Raw genomic sequence first — 16,636 nt, forward strand, 5'->3', positions numbered from 1 at the left:
TGTTGATATGTTGTTGATATGTTGTTTGTATCAAGAAGTCCTCCACCTGATGGATTATGATGGTAATGTCATCGGCATAGGCTGTCAAGCTCACTGCTAGGAAGGGTTAAAGAACGAGCCTCTCTGAGTAGAGTGTTTAGTATGCACAGGAAAAGGCTTTATGGCCACTGTGTAAAGCCAATGAGAGAGAGAGAGAGCTGCATGCCATGAATTTTCATGGCAATGTCGATGTTAGTGAAATTCCATTGCTCCAAGAAATATGAACCTTGGAGCAATGGAATTTAACTGTGTGAAAAGCGACGAGTCATGCTACTCACTTTACCAGTCCATTGTTTCGTGCTGAGATGGTACCTCGAGAACCCATTTTATCTGCGTGTGTTGTTCCAATAATAAAGTTTGGCAATGTGATGATGTATGGTTGCTTCTCGTCGTATAACTAATTAGTTCCACTGATGGTAATGCACAGAATCATGAATGACAGGTCCTACAATGATATGATGTTCAGGACAAGTGTGCGTGTCTTGAATTGTGGCAATTTTATAGATACTGGCCGCTGCATTCTCCAACGCGATGATGTTCATGTCATAAACCAACGACTGCAAACATATGGTTTGGAAAGAATTACAATGAACTACTGCAGTAACCAGCATAAAAATACCTAAACCATCTGTGAGAAGAAACAGAACACAAAACTAAGACATGGTCAACTTACTAATTTAATAGAGAAGAAATGGAGCAGAATACTAACAATTTCCTACCAGAAATTAGTAAGTCTTTAATAATGCATCTAAGTAATTATTAAAACCATTAATAATTTCTGCCAATAAAAATATATTTTGTTTATATCAAAATCCTCATAGAAACATGTTTTGTTTGTACGTGTCCCATAATTTCTGGTAAGATAGTGTGGATATCTCTACAAATAAAATATCACTGCGCTTAACTCAGACTTTTAAGTAAAATATCTAAACCGCAATATCAGAACATCATCATCATTAGTTTTGATTTTTTTAAAAAAAATGAGATTGCTAAAGCTATTATTATTAATTTTACTTTTTTTTTCTTTTTCTTAATTGGCTTAGATGACTAATTAAGCGGTTATTTAAATAGCAAAGTAACCAATAATTCACGGCTTATCATACATTAAAATATCTTCAATTAATATGATTTTCGAATAAAGAGAAAGACGGAATCAACTTGTAAATATGCTAACGGAAAATAACCTGAATGTCTTTTGAACTTTATTTAGACAACAAATAATATATAAGGATTAAAAAACCAGCAAGTCAATGTACTCACTGTCAATAGTTTCTATAATACAAATGTTGCTTCTATACTGGAAAGGTTTACTTTGTTCGATATTAAGTTTATTGTGATGAAGTTTCAGTTATTCTACTTGTTCCCTCAGTGGAAAAGAAGGTGTTTCGCTCAATGTTCCCTGTAATATTTTCCCCCAGTCATGTATGGAATGAATTTTAAACTAGCATGTATTTAGGTCAGTTACTTGTATTTGAATATATTAGAACAGATACTTCAAAAATGAAATGTTAAAATTTTATGGGAATTTTTTAAACGACTAAGTAATAAAAAAAATATGTTCTTCAAACATATATTAGGAAATATTTTATATTTTTTTACAAACATATAATTCCAAATTCAAGAATTTAATTTTGTTTTTATTTTATATGCCTAGCATATAAATTTTTTTTTTCTTACGCACATGAAACCATCTTCATTTGCATGTGGGTCGCATGTAAAAGAAAAAAGCTATGCTTTGTTTTCCTTGTACATATGATGATATATTTATTAGGAAAGGCATAATTATAAATGTCTCTGTAGGATGAAAGTTTCTTTGCAATTTGTACTGCTCGTCTCTCTCTCTCTCTCTCCACTTAACCCATATTGTTAGAATGCGTATTACAGCATAAAGAAAATATTGTTTCCTCAAAAGATTTTAATATAGTCTTAAACTAAAGGAGATAATGAAATCTTCTTTCCAACATTTTAATAATATAATTTTAATGAGATTCTCCTTTACTTTCAAACCAAAATGAACTGTTTTGGAAAACATAGGTGGTTGTAAATTATCACAAAGATATCTCCGGAATCAACATCCTCAAAAAAGTACACAATAATGGATTTTTTTTTTAGAGCACGATGATGGATAGTGCATTTTTATTGCACTATTATGTCATTAAACACTATTTAAAAAGTAAATTATCTATACAATCATTTCTTGATAAGTTTTCAGAAACATTTCAATGGCTTTAAATTATTTAAAATCACTTTTAAAAAACATTGTAGAAAGACTTAACAGATAGTTATTAGGCCATTCTTATGAAGCCAAATGAGATGTGGCATGCTATCGACCCTAAAGGTAATGTGCAGCGGTAATATTAATTATCGGGCATGTTTAAGACGGTTAAGCACTTGTAACAGCCTTAAAATGCCTGCTCGATAATCTGAAAAGCAATGCAACCGGAAATGCAATTATTAGTATCCTAGGAGATTTCCAGGAGATTCAAATAATAAAGCAGTATCACTCTATGAATTGTCAAAAAACATTTGGAAGTACTGAAAGAAGAAAAAGTAGTCGCACATTCATCAAATAAGAGAACAGCGCAAGACAGAATTGAATCTTCTTCGCACTTATCCTCTTCTGAATGGGATACGGATTGATCTTCATTGCTTCGTACTTATCACACACTTATATGTTCAAAGCTGGATTATGGGTCTGAAGTCTATGATTCTGCAAGGCAGAATAACATGCAATGGCTGGATCCCATCCGGCTCTATCACTTAGACGGAAACAGTTGTCTCTTAATTATTCCCTAAAAATAAAGTCTCTTCCAGAGCATCCAACGTGAACTATTCTCGTTTCTCTGAGTTGTGATGCTCAATATCACACAGACCAGAATGCCATACATCCTTTTAGTATGCGTCTTAAAGAGACTATGCAAGCTGTTGCCATGAATATTGACCACATTGCCTACACCAAACGTTCTGTAACCTCTCACTTTGTCGACTTCAGAAGCCTCATACTCCATCATCTGTTGTGTCTATCTGCAACTGTTTAATGCACATAGAGCAGTCCACTCTGAATTTTTTTTTTTTTTTTTTGCCAATCTATACTGGTCGTTCAAGAACTGACACTCGATTTTAGTAGTAATTATACAGCAAAGTTGCATGCCATTCAGCCCGCACTTGTGCATATAAAAGAAAACCGCTACCAAAAATGCATAATTTATAAAGACTCAGTAATTTACAGGCTATCGCCTATTCTGTGTATCATCCACATCCAGTGCTGTCTGAGGTGTTACACCTGTTGTACAAAATTAAGCTTAATGAACACCTTTTTGATGTTCGGTTTTGCTGGATTCCCAGCCACAATGGAATTAAGGGAAATTAGACTGCAGCTTCAGTTGCTAGATCAGCTCATATTTTCTTCACGTACTACTTGACAGTACCATACAGACAGTTTACGGGTATAAGATCAAAGCTAATTGCCCAGTGCAGTCATCATGGTAGGAAGCAGTGAAAAATTACATGATATTAGCCTGAAATTAAGCATTGCAGTCTAGTCAGCGTAGAAACGGAAGAGAGGAAGTTGTTCTTGATAGGCTCTGCATAAGTCACAGTCATCTCACACATTCCTATTTACTGAGGGCTGATGACCCACCCATGTGCAAACAATGCAAACACACGCGTCTTACGAGAGAGATGTATAAAATTTTTACCTATCTAGCCGAGCCATAATATACCCAGGAAGATGTCATCAAATTCAGACAAATTGCACGACGTTTTTTTTTTAATTTTTTACAAAGAATAAATTCATATTCTTTGCATTCATAGAATAAATTCATATTCTACAAACACATTTGATTATAAATTTTATTATATGTAAATACCTCATTGCTTAACTGAATTTTTGTAATACATATTATTTACTATTTTATCTCTGACTATTTAATATTATTACCTTATATTCTGCTGTAACTTTCGCTATGGCGCAGCGTGACATGTCCTTGTGCCAATCAATCATAAACCAACCAAAATCAACTAATGTAATTTAAAGACGCATTTCAAGCAGTTTGTTGTTACGTATTTCAAGTAATATTGGTTATATAGAGAATATAAAATCAGAAAAACTGTTATTTCTAAAAGATTTTCTGAGTTTCTATTCTCTGTAATAGTGTCAATCGACTTAACATTTCAGAACAATTGCTTTACAAAACACATAGCTTATTAAGATTACTAATAGTCTCTGAACTATTTACATTCTTCTACTTACGCGTTGAATTTTCCACTCAAATAATATAGCTATTTATTGTCGTCTGCTTTATTGGTTTGACAACACGTTGGTAGTGATATACATAACCAAGAATAATCCGGAACAAAAAAAAGTAGCAAAACAGAGATAGCAACATTGAAAATTTAAGATTAAACAGTTTAACAGATTAAGATTACCAGATTTTATGATAAAGCTTATCATAAAATCTGGTATATAGTAAAACTTTAAATAATCTTAGGGTTAGATAAACGCAAACAAAAAAGTTCATTTGAAGTAACAGCAATGTAATCAAAAGAAAGTAAATAAAGTACCTCAAACATAAACTAGCAAGTCCATTCTGTGGAAATGTGAACAAGTAATTATTTACTGTATAGAATAATAACTGTACAGCTAAAAGCTTGTATGGTGTATTTATTAAACTGGAGAATACTTAAATTAACACAACAAACGAAAAAATACAACGTATATTTTAAGAAAGTGGCGCCACTTCTGTTTACTGCTACAAATCAGACCTCTGGAGTCAGACTCATCGCTTATGGAAACTAAAATAGGAAATTTAATCTGCACGAATAAATAAGGTATAAATAGGAAATTTAATCAGCACGAATAAATAAGGTTTAAATAGAAAATTTAATCAGCACGAATAAATAAGGTATAAATAGGTATAAATTAGTTACAAATAAATTAGGAATAAACTAGGTAATGTACTCTAAGAATTTTACTGTCAGATATATCATATTATTTAAATACTTCTGTAAATTATACGTAAGTCAATACACAAATTACGCAAATAGTCGAGAATATTAACTTACAAATCAAAAGTGATATAAAAACTATTCCATATTTAAACATCAAAGGCATCGATCGAAAATAATTTTTATGCGATTATTTTATTATTGTGAAGAATAATTTGAGAATTAAGGGCATTTATCTTTTCCTGGTTTCCGTTTAAGCGTTTGTATATTCACTTGTTAATTTACTAACTGTATTCTTAAACATGACTATCGCTGGATACATTGATCGTACTATTATTATTATTATTATTATTATTATTATTATTATTATTATTATTATTAATATATATATGTCTAAATCCAACCCTATTTCCACAAAAAAAAAAAAAAAAGTTAAACTGTAATAGCAGTCGAAGTCTTTCAAGCACGTACCAACAAACAGTAAAATCAACACCTGGCTTGTGACCAGTATAGGAACACAACCATGAAACCACCACCCTCTGTCATCAATTATCTTCCTCAGATAAGCTCTGCTAAGCTTCGAGGAAGAAAATTACTAACTTGCAAGTATCTGTTATACAATTCATCTGAGACATAAAAAAAAAAAAAATTCTGTATAATCCTTATTGTAAATACTGTAAATATTATTATTGTATGTAACTTATACTGAGACATAATAAAATGTTTAAAAAAATAATTAAAAAAAATTATTATTATTATTATTATTGTATCAAGTCTGCTGGAGTCAAAGGCATCCAGGAAGAGAGAGGGAGGGGGGGGTAATATGGTTTTATTAATATTTTGACTCATTAGCGCACTACATTTGTACCATAGGTGGATCAAGATATTTTTATTTCATTTTATCATGATTTTTAATCGTCTCTGGATGCATATTAAAATCATTGATAACTTTGGGATAGCTTATCTGTGATGGCTAAGGTTGGAGGTTGGTTGCCTATCTTCAAAACACCGATATGGAACTGTTTTTCCAGCCACTTCAGGCATTCATTTACTCGGGATGATGGTCTCACATCAGACGATGAAATTGGACTTCCACCTAAAGCCATTTGCAAATATTTATTCCCACTGCTGGATTCGAATCCACAGCCTGTTCGTTGTAAAGTAGATGCACTATCTACTTTGCCAACCATGCTGGTATTTGAATAAATGGCTAGGTAATGTGAAAGTTAGTGTCCTTTTTCACTAGATTCCCAAATTTTATCACCAATACTATCATTACTGCCGTTTCCTCTCATCGCCACCACCATCTACAAAGATTGGACAAATAATTTTTTTAATGATCTATTCTATTGATAATCGTACTCCTACAGTACTATATGTATGTGATTCAGTAATAATATCACAATAAAAGACACGCAGCAAAGTTGTTATTTTGTATTTTATCTAAATGTTAAGATTATACCGAGAAACTGTCTTTTAAATTATTGTTGAAAAACAGCTAAGATCATGATGAATGAATGAATGCATTATTCTGTTAACTAGGAAGTGTTCGCATAATGAACTCTATATATGTTTCTGCACTTCTGATCTAAACACCCATTTTAACTACTGGAATAAAGGCCTTTATCCTCTGTTTTCTCTTAAATTCGCGTTTTCTGTCCAAGCCTTCGATTTGACAATTTGACGATTGCATCAAGCAATCTAAGAAAAAAAATGTCATATTTCAAATAGCACTAGACCAAAATTCCACTTTCTCACTAAGCTCATCTGGTGCTTATAACAGCTGTACAAACCATTTAGAAATCAAAATCCGATTTTGAAATTTCTAAATGCAGAAAACTTACTTTCTGCTCAAACGAAATCGATCTTTCTAGCCACTTTCAAAGGCTGTCTGCTCATGCCTCCATCTCCTTTTTCTCTCTCGATTCAGGAAAGATAATATGGACCTCTTAGCAATATTACTTTTCTCCACTCTTCTATGGATGGACAAGGCAAGTCACTTTCCACCGAAGAACGAACAGCTTACTCCAAGCCTCTTCTAATCTTTCAGCAGAAAAAGATCAGAAGAATCCTTTAATTGTTTTTTGACCAACAAGTCTAGTCTTCTAGATCTGATGGTATTCTCAAAATTTCGATGAAAATTTATGATCCCATAGATTAGTTAAATAATGACAAAATCATATATTATCTTTACACTCCTTCCTAGTTGTCTGTCATCTACAAATCAGCAGGGAAACAAGACAACATTCAGTTCATTTCTGACTATCGTCTCGTTGCCTCCCTCATCATTGACCAATTCTTCAAACCCTGGAGGCTCACCAATTAATCAGTGACTGTTCAATAAGGACTGTGATACTCTCGTTTTCCATAGCGGATTCCTTTCTAACATCAATCGCCTCTAAAAATAAGCCATGGAAAGGATTAGAAAAAACTCGTTTGTTTATTCATCCTTTTCATTCTCATCCTTTATGGTTTCAATAATTGTTACTACCAGATGGATCGTTTTTCCGAAGAGTGAGAAATTTATGAAAGAATTAAAATCCCCCTTTCAAATCTTCATACTATAATTTTTAAACTGTTGTTATTGTTTGTAATTTATAATTATATGATTTAAAGTTTAGGGCTAATAAGATTTTTGATAAAATCTTATTAGCCCTAATAAAATCTAATAAAGCATTTCATTTTCTCAAAATATAATACAGCTTCCTGGTTCAAGATGATTCGTAAAAATTTGTGAAAATTTACAACAATTGTTTTACTTAAATTTAATTCACAATCAAATCCGTTTATTTTATTTATGTATTATTTTTTTGCTTGAAAGTTTATTTCAAGAAATTTAGTGCACTTTTTTTTTTCAAATGAGGAAAATCAAGTTCATCCGAGAGGTGTAACTGCTTCTGATCACGATTCTTTGGTATAAACAACCTGATGCTTGTCTCATTTGATAGATAATTATAACCTATACAAAACTATTATGTTTTAAAATAAAAATCACTGTTTAAACCATGTCTTCCAACCCCAAGAACAGCATAGAGAAAATATTCACTGGAATTAAGGATGTAGCCAATAGATCGATAAATTTTGAGATTTAATAGGCGGTTTTGCAGGATAAAACTCCGGAAATTCGTTACGAGTTTCCGAAGGAAAAGCCTCATCAACTCTTAATGAAATTAGCTGTTCCTCCCATCAGTTTGAAAGCCCTCATAAATATTTGTATGTGGTGTGCTTTCTCTCTCTTTCCCTGAGAGAGAGAGAGAGCTAGATAATAGTTCCTTTTTTGTTAATAAATATATTAATGGTTGAAATCTAGTGAACTGGATGGCTATAATTTCTAAATTATAATGGTTGTCCCTACTGTCCTAGATGGAAATAACAGTCATCTAGGATAGTAGAGGGAAAGGGAAACAAATAACAAAGTTGACAAGCTTGGATGTGTGTGTGTGTGTGTGTGTGTGTGTGTGTGTGTGTGTGTGTGTGTGTGTGTGTGTGTGTGTGTGTGTGTGTGTGTGTGTGTGTGTGTGTGTGTGTGTGTGTGTGTGTGTGTGTGTGTGTGTGTGTGTGTGTGTGTGTGTGTGTGTGTGTGTGTGTGTGTGTGTGAGAGAGAGAGAGAGAGAGAGAGAGAGTGTGTGTGTGTGTGTGTGTATGTGTGTAAATGAAAAAGGTAGCAAATTGAATAATACATAATGCTTAGAACGTGATGGGAATTAATTAACAAACACTCACTGCATTGAATGCAAGTATGTGATGTATTTGTGTTTCACTAATGGCACCGAGCTTGATGAATAAGCCACGATTTAAACATAGGGCGTATACGAGCACAGAGGAACTGCTGCAACATATCCCTGCGTACTAAAAAAAGTTTTAAATAATATATGATATAACCTGAAATGTTTGTCCTTTCTTAAATTATTTAAAATAACCATTTAAAAAATTTCATGTACATCTTTGAAATTGCCAAAAATATGCAGTAAATAATTTATTCTCTGGTTTATTTGTTTTATCATAATCGATACTAAACTCATATGTACCCCTTGCTCTCTCTGTTTGTCTCTCTCCCTCTAACTTTCTTTCCACTTCAGGACACTTTGACCGCGACTATCGTAACATAATTTCTTTTATAAGAAACAAAAGCATCATTCGTTAAAATTTGATTCATCCAAGTATTCGATTTCAAGTCTTATTTTAAATAAACTTTTTTTTGACAAACAAAATATCAAATATCTCAATTAAATACCTTGTTAAAACAATTTGTTTACCTTTGATAGGAAATTCTTTTGAAATACAGGTTTCATCTTTAGAAATACAAATTAGTTCCAGTATATGTTACATCACTGGGAACAAAAAAAGTATATCTTGCTATCAAGATATACTCGTGTTGACACTGTCAATACGAAATTATTATACTATTTTTGTTGATATAATTAACAAAATTACATTGGTCTTCCTGCTGATTATGTTTCTTCATTGCGTCCTATGTATAAATTCATCTTGCATAATACGCAAGATGAATGGTTAACAAACCGCTCTCCAATCATGAACACAATGCCCGCCTGCATGTGCGTGTGTGTTTCTAAAAGTAGCACAGTAATGCAATAAAGAACAAAACAGAAAGCAATGTAAACATATTGCTTTTGTTTTAAAATATGAACATATCATTGTATTAATACGCTTTCGTTAACATTTTGAAAAAAAAAAAGTGTATATTTTGGATAGATTTTTTTCATTTAGATATAAAATACCTGAATGTCAGAAACGACGCTTACTTGCTTATCTGCTCTCGGTTGATTGTATCATTTTATCAATTTGTTATGAGAAATCTCTCTCTCTCTCTCTCTCTCTCTCTCTCTCTCTCTCTCCCTCTCTCTCTCTTTATCTCCATTTCTTATTTAGTTTCTCATATTCAAGCTTCATTTCAGATAACTCGTCAGTATACCATGCCTTTGCATCTGTTGTTTCAATTAAAAAAGTGCGATCAGAACATTTTGGGACTGTTTGCCAGGTGGCACCATTACATTTAATACAATACTTCAATAATGTAAGTAGAATCGAATGTGCTGAGTCATTCACAGTTATTGGTAGTTGACAGTATTGAGAAGTACTAGTTTGTAAATTATGACTCTGTGTTGCGCGAAAAAAAAAAAAAAAAACAGCAGATGGCGGCAGGCTTCCAAAAAAGCAGCTTGTGTGTGTGTGTGTGTGTGTGTGTGTGTGTGTGTGTGTGTGTGTGTGTTTTACGTCTTTAGTTTTACGTCTTACATTCTCCCCCAGATCGAGGAAGATTTGAGATAGATTAGTTTATTAATAAAAACAAACAAAAAATGCAGGCTATATTTAATAAGTTCAAAATATAGTACTTTACTGCACACCTTAACAATAGTGTGAATTCCGAAATGAAGTATCGAAACAAATTTGGAGAAGAGAATGTCGAAAACCAAGTAAATGCCTTTATTGTAAAAATAAATAGCATAACAAAATAAAATGAAATGAAAAATTAAAATTTGATCACATTTCTTAAAATAAGAGCCTCCGTACCTCAGTATAGACGAAGCCCTTTGTTCGGAAAGACCTGGGTTCGATTTCTGTCAGTGACGTGAGGAGCCTTTATCTGGTCTCTTTCGACTAAAGGTGAGTTAACCGGTCTCAAACGGAGGTAGGGTTTTTTTTTTTCACCAGGAAACTCAGTCATGAATACGTCCCAGCCATATGCCGGTCCTGAGCCGGGATGAAATTGGGGGAGGGGGAAGCAATGATGAACTACCCTGTAAAAATCTCACCAGAAATACTTTGTGGGCAATGCCTACAAAGTCACCTACGGTTGGAAATGACTGAAAGGGAAAATCAGTCAATCAGTCTTAAATTAAAACATTTTTCGCCTTAAAGCAATGGAGAATTCTAACTTTACCTGTTTATCAAGAGGTTATTTCTGCTATAAAAAGCGCCAGTCTTTCTTTTCTTCAATTACATGTTTTTTTATTAAATAATTTTCAAGAAGAGTTGATTTATCAGTTGTTGCTAGTAATTCTTATAGGTATTCCAACCCACAAACGACTGTAAACCTATATTACATTAGTATTGTTACTTAGTACCGTGGACAGCCTAAATACTCTGGAAACCCTTCTCTAGCGACTAAACATTAAAGTTTTCAAGCCACTTAAAATTTAAGTAAGTTGGATAACGGTCTCATACACTTATCTCCCACTTAATGACATTCCCAAACATCCGTGCCTACAGTTGGATTCAAACCACAGCCTGTTTGTTGGAGAGTAGATAAAGCTAATCACTCCACCAACTAGGTTCTTTTACCAATTGCCATCGATAAATATCGTTAATAGTCTCTATGCAGAAAATTTTATCCCAGATATTTTTGATAAAAACTGGCATGTTGATTTCATTATATAATAGTATAGTAAATGTTCCTCTAAATATTCGCTTCATAGTCATTCTTCGAACATTTATTCCATAATGGAATGCTTGCAGAATGACTGGATCTGGAAACAGGTCTTACCATCCAGGGTGTCAATTTACACAAGGTACTTATTAATGAAAGCTAATATCATATTAACTTAATAATATTGTCTTAACCATATAACCTAATAATACAAGCTTACCCATATAACCTAATACAAGCTTACCCATATAACATGAACCATGATATGTGATAATGAACAAGGAAACTTTGCTAATTCTTTCCACATTGCATTTAAACAGAAAACTATGCTCCCAAACACATTTGTTTCTTCCTTGAAGTGATAAAACATGGTTCTTATAAGTCCAGTTAGGAAGTTGGAAATTTAAAAAAATAGTGAAATCCATAAAGTGTGAATCCAAAAAATAAATGATGTTGATACAGTTGTAAGTACATGAAAACACTCCCCCATATTTCCAGAGGTGGAGGAATAGACCTTCATGTTATAATGTTGTTTTCTGGGAGCTCAGTGAACTCCATTCTAAAAACCTTCAGGTGAATTTGAAACATTAAGCAGATGTAGCTGTGCGTTTTTACAGTATTTTGAAGACGTGGTATTTTTCCTTAGTATGATATTAGGTATCTCAAAATCTTGAAATATGTTGTTAAATCCGTCAGAGTATCAAGGGCAACTGGATATTTCTTCATATCATAATTTTTGGATTGTTCTCCGTATTTCTCTTATGAATTACTTTTGCAAGGTGAATAAAATATCAGTTAATTCATAACTGCTACTATGGTAGTGGATGAAAAAAAACGTTTTTTACATAACATTCAGAGAAATCAGAACTTTCAGTTTTGATGGAAGCCTGTATTCCTTTTCATCAAAATTTCATTCTAGAGTGTGCCTTTTCAGGAGTATTCAATAAAGGCTACAGGTTATTGACTCTTGTTCTGTATCAATGGATTTCTTTCCAAAGTTACAATGTAATGACATCCATGACTTATACATTTAAATGGATGGATAAGTATATTTTGCAAAAAGTCTATATATTTACAGAATAATAATAATAATAATAATAATAATAATAATAATAATAATAATAATAATAATAATAATAATAATAATAATAATAATAATAATAATAAAATAGGATGACTTACTGATTTCTGAAAATACTCTACATTTTTTTAAAAATTCAATGCAAAGTGCATTCAGTTATAATTCTGACTTCAATTCTGGTCAATTGTTCTGTTTTATAGTGCGAAATGGGAGGTTGTTTATTTGAAGTTTGTGTGCAGCTAGGAATCATCATGGTGGGGAAACAGATACTGAACAATATTGCAGAATATTTTACAGCGTAAGTATCATAATGATGTTTTCATATCCATATCTTTGATATTGCTTAATTAAGAATAACTTTCTTAAATATTATTCTAGTCTTTTAAAACAATTTCATGACAACTTGATAAGTGAATGCCAATCCTCATTGAAATTTAAAAACAAATTCTATGATTTGGTGGTAGTTGATGCACACACACACACACACACACACACACACACACACACACACACACACACACACACACACACACACACACACACACACACACACATATATATATATATATAATATTCATCAAAGCTTGATTTGCTTCCTCAGTCTTAAGAAAAGGCTGGTTATATTCCACTAATTCGAGCCCTACCCAAGGGCCTATGAGTTGTGGAAATACTTTCTGAAAATGAAAGCTGTGCCGAACAAAGCGGCCTTTTGCAGCTGCCCAATTTTTAATGCATCTAACTCCAGTGCTTCTAGATGTTTTTTCAATGTTTTAGGGATGGCACCTAAAGCACCTATTATTATGGGAACAACTTTCGTTTTCCTTTGCCAGATTCGTTCAACTTCGATTTGCAAATCGCGATATTTTGTAATTTTTTCATTTTCTTTGTCGTCAATCCGACTATCTCCTGGTACTGATATTTCGATAAACTTAACACCCTTGTTTTCACTTTTTTCAACCACTGTGATATCGGGTGTATTACATTCCAAGCATTTGTCAGTCTGGATTTTGAAATCCCAGAGTATTTTGACTTTTTCATTCTCAACCACTTTCTGCTGAATATATATATGTATATATATATATATATATATATATATATATATATATATATATATATATATATACAGCAATCCCTCGATATATATATATATATATACAGCAATCCCTAGATTAATGCGTCCCCGATTAGTGCGTTTTCGATTAGTGCATCATTTTTTTTCGATACCCAAATTCGATTAGTGCGCCTATAAAATTCGATTAGTGCTGGAATGACTTTTAATGGGATTATATCGATCAAGTGCATATAATAAAACTGTGTTATACCAACTAAGGCTGTTGGCATATTCAGGGTAAGGCATTAAAAAGTAAAAACTGTTACAAACTATAATCAACCGATTCCAATTATATTAAACAAAGAACAGAACGCATACAATACATGCATAGAGCGTGCATGATATCGCTTGTTGTTATTTAGGAACGTTCTATAGTTGGTATACAATAGTTGTTTATTCTACTATAGAACGTTCTTAAATAACAAGTGATATCATGCACGCTCTATGCATGTATTGTACACGCTCTGTTCTTTGTTTAATATAATTGGAATCGGTTTATTATAGTTTGTAACAGTTTTTTACTTTTTAGTGCCTTACCCTGAAGATGCCAACAGCCTTAGTTGATGAAACTAGTTGGTATAACATGTTTATTATATGCACTTGATCAATATAATCCCATTAAAAGTTATTCCAGAGCTATGTGGTGAAGAAAATTAAACGTTTTTAACATTCGATTAGTGCGCCTATAAAATCTTAAAAATAAATCTTAAAAATAAATATTACAGATTTTTAAAATGTTTCGATCTATACATTTTTTATGGCTAACTATTTTAAAAAAATCACTCACCAGGATGAAATAATTTAGTTACCGATTTGAAATATTTTACAGAGTTATTTTTTAATGGAATACTACACTATTTCCATGTACGCTATGTTTACCGCCAAAATTTATGTCGTCTGCTTTATATAACATTTTGCTGATTTTGTTTTCCTTACTTTTTTATTTTAAATTATTTTCCTAACCTTTAATCATGAGTAAAAGAATTAGTGAGCAAAAATAGAAGTGCAAAAATGATTCGAAAAGTAATCTGATTGGAAGAAAAACTTCAAATAATAAAGAAAAATGAACAAGGCGAGTCCAGAGCAAACATAGGACAAGAACGCAAAAATAGGTGAATCAACTGCTGAATACAAAGAGAAAGGTAAGGCTGCTTCAAGTTCATCAGGCATGCACTCGAAATCAAAGTATTATAATGATTGAATTATAATACTTTGATTATATAGAGAGAGACGTCTTTTGACACGGATCGAAGATTGTAACCAAAAACGGATTCTGCTAAACACTAGCCTTATTAAATCAAAAGCATTAAGTCTCTTTGCAACCTGAAAAGAAAGGGCTATCAATGGTGGAAAAGAAGAATAATTCCATGTTAGTGCTGGGTGATTTGAACGTTTCAAAAAGAGAAATAGCCTACATAATGTTCTAATCAACAGGCGAAGCTGCAATTGCAGATAAGGAGATATCCAGAGATTTTGAAGAAAATTGTGTAAGAATGGGATTATTGTGATCAACAAACATTCAATGTCCATGAAACCGACTTTTTTTTTGGAAGTGCCTTCCAAGACTTTTCTTACCAAATCAGAAATCTCAGCCTGATTATAAAGTCGTAAAGTCGAATGAAATTACTGCTAGCAATATGCGAGCCATTTGAAAGCATATTCTTCCACATTGTGCAAATGATTTTAGATGCTTTTCAAATGAATCTAAGTTAATTAAATCTCCTTCTGAGAAGTTGAGTGATTCCGACCTAGCTAAATTTAGATGCACAGCGGGAAGATCCTGAAGAATATGAAGAAAATTTAATCACTGACAAGCATAAAGAGTTTCACAGAAACAATTTGAAAATAGTTTTCGTACAGTCGAAGTTTTTAAGCAACAATGCTTAGAGACTGACCCTGGTGAAGAGAGAAGCAGTAAAATTTGCAGAAGAGACAATAGGACCATACCGTCAGTTGTATGAAAAACAGAAACAGAATGCCCGCCAAACTACGTTAGCTCAATTCTTTGTTAAGAAGCAGAATAATGAATTTATATTATCCTGTATCATGATTTTCTCTAATAAGTATTTTACTGAAAACAATCAAATCAAATCAAAAATTTTATTCCAGTCAGAAATACGTTTCCTTGTCAAAATTTCTGTAGCTGTAGTTACTACTACTATGATGAACAGCCTATTTTTCTACCCACTGCAGGGTGAAGGTCTCTCCCATTAAGGTAGGTTTGGGTCTACTACTACTCCCATGATGACCCAGTCCATATTAAAGGGTTTATCTTTATAACTGCATACACGAAGAGAGCAACAGAAATTCAGTTTACAGGCTGTTAAGATTAATGATGAAATTTATAATCACACTTATTAAATCAATATTAACCAGATAGAGTAAAAATAATAAATTTAGATAAGTGGTTATTTCTTATCACAAGCAACATATAGATTAGTTTATGAAAATGAAAAATGTAGTATGACACTTGTATTAATAATCATAGTAGCCGCTGTGAATAACCTACTAACACATATGACGAGCTACGCCAAAGTTCCTCCTACCGGCTAATAGAAACGCTTAGCGGCAAGACCTGAACTAATAGGCATTGTTGCATTGCTCAATTATGAATTAATCTTTTAAGCGTCGCCAATATAATTTGCATCATATTGACAATTGACAAGATATGAAAAAGTAAATCATTAACCCTTCCCATTAAGCTGAGACTGCTGGTAACATGCATATTCACAAGTGCTCTCTATGGCTGTGAATCATGGGTAATGGTCAAAGACTGTGAGACGAATATTGGCTTTCGAAAGAACATGTTATAGAAAGATTCTTCGAATTGAATGGGTGCAAAAGGTAACAAATGAAGAACTGTGTCGCAAAGTAAGGTGCAAAAAATCGAATGCAGAAAATAATTCAAAGGAAACTAAAGTTTTTTGGACACATCTGTGGAATGAATAACAGAAGATCAAAACCTTGATGCTTGTTACAATGTACGGTATAAATAGAAGAGGACGGCCAAGGAAAGAGTGGGTAGATGATGTAAAAGAATGGTGTGGAAAGGGTTCTCACAATTTGAGTT

General features: G+C 32.7%; 2 protein-coding genes across 9 annotated transcripts in view; one reads left to right on the forward strand and one right to left on the reverse strand.

The window, feature by feature from the left end:
- Positions 1-9,490, reverse strand: part of LOC150104068 (USP6 N-terminal-like protein) — a 615,889-nt gene extending 606,399 nt beyond the window's left edge. For all 8 annotated transcript variants that reach the window (XM_090397263.1, XM_090397258.1, XM_090397257.1 and 5 more), the window contains exon 1: positions 9,243-9,490. The gene's annotated coding sequence lies outside the window, so the exon portion shown is untranslated. The remainder of the gene's footprint in view (positions 1-9,242) is intronic.
- LOC150104069 (anoctamin-4) overlaps positions 1-16,636 on the forward strand; it is a 201,312-nt gene that overhangs the window by 155,123 nt on the left and 29,553 nt on the right. Inside the window, exon 20 of the mRNA XM_090396392.1 lies at positions 12,656-12,753. Coding sequence (XP_090252518.1) covers positions 12,656-12,753 — 98 coding nt within the window. The remainder of the gene's footprint in view (positions 1-12,655; positions 12,754-16,636) is intronic.

The sequence above is a fragment of the Typopeltis vanoorti genome, chromosome 8 (assembly GCF_054136105.1).
Source record: "Typopeltis vanoorti isolate ZY-2024b chromosome 8, IOZ_Tvanoo_1.0, whole genome shotgun sequence".
NCBI lineage: Eukaryota > Metazoa > Arthropoda > Arachnida > Uropygi > Thelyphonidae > Typopeltis > Typopeltis vanoorti.